The 7,376-nt window shown below is 41.1% G+C and overlaps 1 protein-coding gene across 13 annotated transcripts in view; it reads left to right on the forward strand.

Moving 5' to 3' along the window:
• The window catches only part of LOC139393152 (protein IWS1 homolog), a 35,738-nt gene that overhangs the window by 27,279 nt on the left and 1,083 nt on the right, over positions 1–7,376 (forward strand). For 4 of the 13 annotated variants that reach the window (XM_071141542.1, XM_071141539.1, XM_071141540.1 and 1 more), the window contains 3 exons: positions 6,637–6,693; positions 6,781–6,892; positions 7,156–7,302. In XM_071141542.1, coding sequence (XP_070997643.1) covers positions 6,637–6,693; positions 6,781–6,892; positions 7,156–7,278 — 292 coding nt within the window. In that variant the 3' untranslated portion in view covers positions 7,279–7,302. Of the gene's footprint in view, positions 1–1,758; positions 1,891–6,636; positions 6,694–6,780; positions 6,893–7,155; positions 7,303–7,376 lie in introns of all 13 variants that reach the window. The other 9 variants (XM_071141541.1, XM_071141536.1, XM_071141537.1 and 6 more) reach the window with 5 other exon arrangements.

The following is a 7,376-nucleotide window of genomic DNA, read 5'->3' on the forward strand; positions in this document are numbered from 1 at the left end:
ATGTTTTTTGCAAGAAAATCACATCTTTTGTCCATTTAAAATAACATAAAATGGATCAAAAATACAGTGTAGACATGGTTAATGTTGTAAATGACTATTGTAGCTGGAAACAGCAGATTATTTTTTTTTTAATATATATTTTTAATGGAATATCTACATAGGCGTACAGAGGCCTATTATCAGCAAGCATCACTCCTGTGTTCCAATGGTTGTGTTAGCTAATCCAAGTTGATCATTTTAAAAGGCTAATTGATCATTAGAAAACCCTTTTGCAATTATGGTAGCACAGCTGAAAACAGTTGTTCTGATTTAAAGAAGCAATAAATCTGGCATTCTTTAGACGAGTTGAGTATCTGGTGCATCAGCATTTGTGGGTTCGATTACAGGCTCAAAATGGCCAGAAACAAAGAACTTTCTTCTGAAAGTTGTCTATTCTTGTTCTGAGAAATGAAGGCAATTTCTTGCATGAAATAGCCAAGAAACTGAAGATCTTGTACAACGCTGTGTACTACTCCCTTCACAGAACAGGGCAAACTGGCTCTAACCAGAATAGAAAGAGTAGTGGGAGGCCTAGTTTGAGAAACAGACACTTCACACGTCCTCAACTAGCAGCTTCATTAAATAGTACCTGCAAAACACCAGTCTCAACGTCAACAGTGAAGATGAGACTCTGGGATGCTGGCCTTCTAGGCAGAGTTCCTCTGTCCAGTGTTTGTGTTATTTTGCCCATCTTAATATTTTCTTTTATTGGCCAGTCTGAGATATGGCTTTTTCTTAGCAACTCTGCCTAGAAGGCCAGCATCCCGGAGTCGCCGCTTCACTGTTGACATTAAGACTGGTGTCTTTTTTTTCTTTTCTATTGTCTTTTTTAATAAAATAATTTCCTCCATGTTTACATGGTTGGATTTTGCCTATAGGCTACTTTGAAGCAAGGTAAGACATACCTCATAATGTAATAAAATGTTCAGGGTTCAAACAAGTATGTTTTCAAAATGCATACTGCCCCCTGCTCACATTGTAAAGTGGTGGTTGACGCACTGATAGCCTGTTGCCTGCACTTTAATGGTGAATGCGATGCGTGCTTCAACTACCAGTTGAGAAATAAAAATGGTAGTGCATTTCAATCGTGTCCCAAAACTGTTTTTAACTGGATTTATAATTGTTGCACAATAAATGGGCATATAAAACCATGTTTTACTCCAGCTGAGGAACTGCAGGTGAAATCCCGCTCAAAATAGGCTGTGCGTGTGTGATAGTCATCATGCATCTTATTTATCCAACAACTAATGAAAATACACACGGGCCAATTTAATCCCATAAAATTATGCAAATTAACCTATAGATTTATAAGCATGACAGTCAAATGTATTTCCATCAATTTAATAAAAAGCATTATTTTGCAATGGAATTTATTTTCTCCTGGTCTTTTTTTATCTGCTTAATTTTTTCTCCATCTGCCTATTGCCGACTAACGAAAACCCTGACACGCGTAGATGTACCACACACTCGTTATACAATATACTCCTGAAACACACATGCGGTTGTTTCACATTATCACTGTAGACATGATCTGTTCTCCAACCAACCCCCTCCCACCCTTTCCAGCTCATTGTCCCACTGTCCTATCAAATCCTCCATCCACTTTTCAGTCCTCTCTCCTCCTTTCACTGTCATTCTCATGTTTGTCAAATCCCCTCTTTTCATGACATCTGTCTATACTTCTCGATGTGGTCCCTCCTTCCCTTCCTTTCCCCCCAGTCAGCCCCAAACGGTGGATAGGTCCAAGGAACCGGATGTCTTCTCCCCGCAGCAACTCAGGTTCAGTGTGGTTGCATGGTTGCTCCGCCTCCCGAGTGACTTTGGCTGCAGTCAGATTTTCAACCTCTCCAGGTTGTTATGCTTGATGTCGTCCCCCCCCCCCCCCCCACACACAAAGACGATGATAGTTGTTGGTATGAATGATAGAGGATAGAGTCAAATTGAGCCTAGCTTTACTGAGGCTTCGTTGTGTCGGTTGCTTAATTTTGAGTTTGTTTCTTTTTCCATTTTGTTTGGGATTCGAAAGGCTACTTTGTAAATGTATTGTTTGTGTGGGAGATTCTCTTCATTTGAATCATGCTGGATCAGTGTTTGCTGTTGTAACTCTAACCATGTCTGTCAGAAGCTAAAATGGATCACTGGGCCAGGGTTTCGATCTTGGCATAAAGCAGAGTATAGCTTCCCTCAGTTAGTAGTGAAGGTTGTCTGGCCATTTGCCCTCTCGCTGACCTTAATTAACCCTACCCTTTGTGCTCTTCATACCGTTTTGCTCTTCAAATGACATCTCTTTCCAGCTGAGGAATGAACAACTCGTTTTTTGGGGTGTTTAGTTTTTCTTCGTGTAGCCTGTACGTTTTGTTTGTGTGTGCATCATGTTTTGATAGTTCAATGCTGTATTGATACTAGGTTATGTTAGAACCTAAAGAACTGAGTCAGTTCAGGCAGCACACAAGTGACATTAACCTCTTACTTCTACCCCCTCCTTTTTCGAAAATTCTGTTAAAAATCGCGCAACTTTTCAGCGTCCTGCTACTCATGCCAGGAATATAGTATATGCATATGATTAGTATGTGTGGATAGAAAACACTCTGAAGTTTATAAAACTGGTTAAATCACGGCTGTGACTATAACAGATTGTGTGTTTCATTGAAAAACGCAAGAAAAACTGCTCTCTGAAAGCTAAAAATAATTTCCATAAGTCACTTCCACGAGTTGTTAAAAGAGAACAGAATTTAATATCGACCTGCCTGCAATTCATACAAATTCCACACGATGTCGCCATTGTCCTCATTTTCAATTGAATTAATTGTTGGAAAATCCATCTATCTGGCATCCATTTTCCCAGTCTTCACCCGGATGTAGTTGATGAAGACATTAGCAGCCATTGATTTGCAAGCGAAGACCTATTGAAAATACATCGCCCTGTAATCATTTTGATAGATTATAAACGTTTACTAATACCTAAAGTTGGATTACAAAAGGATTTCGAAGTGTTTTGTGAAAGTTTATCGTCGACTTTTTTAATTTTAAAAAATTACGCAGCGTTTAAAAACGATGTTTTTTTCTGAATGACACAGCTTCCATACAAAGCTATTTTGGGTATATATGGACCGATTTAAACGAAAAAAAGACCCAATAGTGATGTTTATGGGGCATATAGGAGTGCCAAGAAAGAAGCTCGTCAAAGGTAATGAATGTTTTATATTTTATTTCTGCGTTTTGGGTAGCGCCGGCTACCGCAAAATCTGTTGTTTACGTGTCGTGCTGGCATTTTGGGGGGTGCATGCTATCAGATAATAGCTTCTCATGCTTTCGCCGAAAAGCATTTTAAAAATCTGACTTGCTGGCTAGGTTCACAACGAGTGTAGCTTTAATTCAATACCCTGCTTGTGAATTTTGATCAAAGATTGAGTTGTAACGAGTACATTTAGCATTTAGCGTAGCGCATTTGCATTTCCAGGGGCATACTTGAGACGTCTGCGTCTCAAGTATGGTCAAGAAGTTTTAAGAGTAATTTTCCCATTTGCTATAGCTTATTTCATTAAATGTTATACAGAACTCAAGAGTAATGTAGTCTAGACAGAACAAAGAATTCCACCAAAGCAGGGCAAAATGTCCTGTCAGAAAATATTGTTGCTCTCCCCCTCTGGTGCATGGGTCTTTATTAGAGGTCGACCGATTTAATCGGCATGGCTGATTAATTGGGGCCGATTTTTAAAGTTTTTATAACAATCGGCATTTTTGGACGCTGATTATGGCCGATTACATTGCAATCCACAAGACTGTGGCAGGCTGACCACCAGTTACGCGAGTGCAGCAAGGAGCCAAGGTAAGTTGCTAGCTAACATTAAACTTATCTTAACATAATCACTAGTTTAACTAGCTTGTCCTGCGTTGCATATAATACGGTGCCTGTTAAATTATCATCAAATCACTTCACTAAACGGGTGATGATTTAACAAAAGCGCATTCGCGTAAAAAGCACAATCAACGCATCAATGTACCTAACCATAAACATAAATGCACAAGTATATTTTTACACAAGTATATATTTTTTTAACCTGCATATTTAGTTAAAATAAATTCATGATAGCAGGCAATATTAACTAGGGAAATTGTCACTTTGCTTGAACTGAACGCAAGAGAAGTCAGGGTATACAGTGGGGCAAAGAAGTATTTAGTCAGCCACCAATTGTGCAAGTTATCCCACTTAAAAAGATGGTACACTTCAACTATGACAGACAAAATGAGAGAGAAAAAATCCAGAAAATCACATTGTAGGATTTTTTATGAATTTATTTGCAAATAATGGTGGAAAATAAGTATTTTGTCACCTACAAACAAGATTTCTGGCTCTCACAGACCTGTAATTTCTTCTTTAAGAGGCTCCTCTGTCCTCCACTCGTTACCTGTATTAATGGCACCTGTTTGAACTTGTTATCATTATAAAAGACACCTGTCCACAACCTCAAACAGTCACACTCCAAACTCCACTATGGCCAAGGCCACAGAGCTGTCAAAGGACACCAGAAACAAAATTGTAGACCTGCACCAGGCTGGGAAGACTGAATCTGCAATAGCTAAGCAGCTTGGTTTGAAGAAATCAACTGTGGGAGCAATTATTAGGAAATGGAAGACATACAAGACCACTGATAATCTCCCTCGATCTGGGGCTCCATGCAAGATCTCACCCCGTAGGGTCAAAATGATCACAAGAACAGTGAGCAAAAATCCCAGAACCACACGGGGGGACCTAGTGAATGACCTGCAGAGAGCTGGGACCAAAGTAACAAAGCCTACCATCAGTAACACACTACGCCGCCAGGGACTCAAATCCTGCAGTGCCAAACGTGTCCCCCTGCTTAAGCCAGTACATGTCCAGGCCCGTCTGAAGTTTGCTAGAGAGCATTTGGATGATCCAGAAGAAGATTGGGAGAATGTCAAATGGTCAGATGAAACCAAACATTTTTGGTAAAAATTCAACTCGTCGTGTTTGGAGGACAAAGAATGCTGAGTTGCATCCAAAGAACACCATACCTACTGTAAAGCATGGGGGTGGAAACATCATGCTTTGGGGCTGTGTTTCTGCAGAGGGACAAGGACGACTGATCCATGTAAAGGAAAGAATGAATGGGGCCATGTATCGTGAGATTTTGAGTGAAAACCTCCTTCCATCAGCAAGGGCATTGAAGATGAAACGTGGCTGGGTCTTTCAGCATGACAATGATCCCAAACACACCGCCCGGGCAACGAAGGAGTAGCTTCATAAGAAGCATTTCAAGGTCCTGGAGTGGCCTAGCCAGTCTCCAAATCTCAACCCCATAGAAAATCTTTGGAGGGAGTTGAAAGTCTGTGTTGCCCAGCAACAGCCCCAAAACATCACTGCTCTAGAGGAGATCTGCATGGAGGAATGGGCCAAAATACCAGCAACAGTGTGAAAACCTTGTGAAGACTTACAGAAAACGTTTGACCTCTGTCATTGCCAACAAAGGGTATATAACAAAGTATTGAGAAACTTTTGTTATTGACCAAATTCTTATTTTCCACTAATTTGCAAATAAATTCATTAAAAATCCTACAATGTGATTTTCTGGATTTTTTTTCTAATTTTTTCTGTCATAGTTGAAGTGTACCTATGATGAAAATTACAGGCCTCTCTCATCTTTTTAAGTGGGAGAACTTTCACAATTGGTGGCTGACTAAATACTTTTTTGCCCCACTGTATGCAGCATTTTGGGCTGCCTGGCTCGTTGCGAACTGTGTGAAGACCATTTCTTCCTAACAAAGACCGTAATTAATTTGCCGGAATTGTACATTGAAAGTTGTGCAATGTAACAGCGATATTTAGACTTAGGGTTGCTTACCCGTTCGATATAATACAGAACGGTTCCGTATTTCACAAAGAATAAATGTTGTTTTCGAAATGATAATTTCCCGGATTTGACCATATTACTGACCTAAGGCTCGTATTTCTGTGTGTTTATTAAAATGAAGTCTATGATTTTAATATTTGATAGATCAGTCTGACTGAGCGTTGGTTGGCAGCAGCAGGCTCATAAGCATTCATTCAAACAGCACTTTCCTGTGGGGTTTGAGAAGTGAAATTATTCTTTAGTTCATTTTCTCAATCGAAAAGCACAACCTAGATTCGAGCCAATGTTTAAGTAGTGAACATGTTATTACTCCAACCTCATGAAATTGACACGTTTACATTTTTCTCAAAAACAACTTTATATCGAAGAGGTGCGTTTGATTTGACATGATGCGCATGTGTAGTTCGGCGCGAGAAGAGGGTTAGACCCGATGACGTGTTTCTACGCATGAGCTTAGCTAGCCAACGTTGCCATGACATAGTCTATAAGTGTGATCTGGGATTTTTATTGAAGAAGCAGTTTCTGCCTGTCTTTGCTACTACTCTCAAACTTGAACCCTTTGAGAACAGGGAAGTGGTAGTATGGCATGTGTTAAGACTTAAGACCAGTGTGCAGAGTGCTACTGTAGCTGAACATTTACATTTGGTAAATTGTGTGTGGCCTAAGCAGTCAGTGGTCACTCAGGACCAGAGAGAGTTGACAGTATCTCTCTCCCTCTCTACAGCTCAGGGGGACAGACTCCTCATAGAGACCTGGAGAAAGTACTGACAGGAGAAGAGAAGTGAGTAGCTGAGTCCTTTGTATGTCTGTCTTGAGTCTGTGTATGTTGCTTTCTGCTGACACCCCTCCTGTGTTTGTTGCCCGACAGAGCTCTGCGCCCAGGCGACCCTGGGTTCTGTGCCCGAGCCAGGGTGCCCATGCCATCCAACAAGGACTACGTTGTGCGGCCCAAATGGAACGTGGAGAGCGAGTCCAGAGCAGTGAGTGTTTGGCTGTCCATCTGTCTGCCAGAGAGAAGGACCCATGATAGTTGTCCATTTATTTTGACTGTCTTGACCAGACCAATCATTTTCTCATCAGACCTGCATTCTGGACATGACCTAGAAATTGTTATTTTAGTTATGTTACCTTAGGTGTGACTGAACTGGGTCTGAATTGTAGCTTGTTAGCTGTTTTGTCACTACTTGGGCATCAGTAAAGGAAGGATGGTAAGGAGTTGAATGTGATTGGTTCCCGACTGTAGACAGGCTTTAAGAAAGGGATAAGCCGATTGGAAAAGCACAAGCGTCGCATCGCCCAGCAGAGGTCACAGCGGCGCATCATGGCGGTGAAGATCAATGTGGACGGCAATGGCATGCCCCTGTAGTACCTACTGTCACCACACGGGGCAGTAAGTGCCACCTGCATGCCTCTTGCTGGTCCTGGGTAGGAGAGTAACCCTCCCACCAGGTCAAACGGCTCTGC

This window comes from Oncorhynchus clarkii, chromosome 33 (genome assembly GCF_045791955.1).
Source record: "Oncorhynchus clarkii lewisi isolate Uvic-CL-2024 chromosome 33, UVic_Ocla_1.0, whole genome shotgun sequence".
In the NCBI taxonomy this organism is placed as follows: domain Eukaryota; kingdom Metazoa; phylum Chordata; class Actinopteri; order Salmoniformes; family Salmonidae; genus Oncorhynchus; species Oncorhynchus clarkii.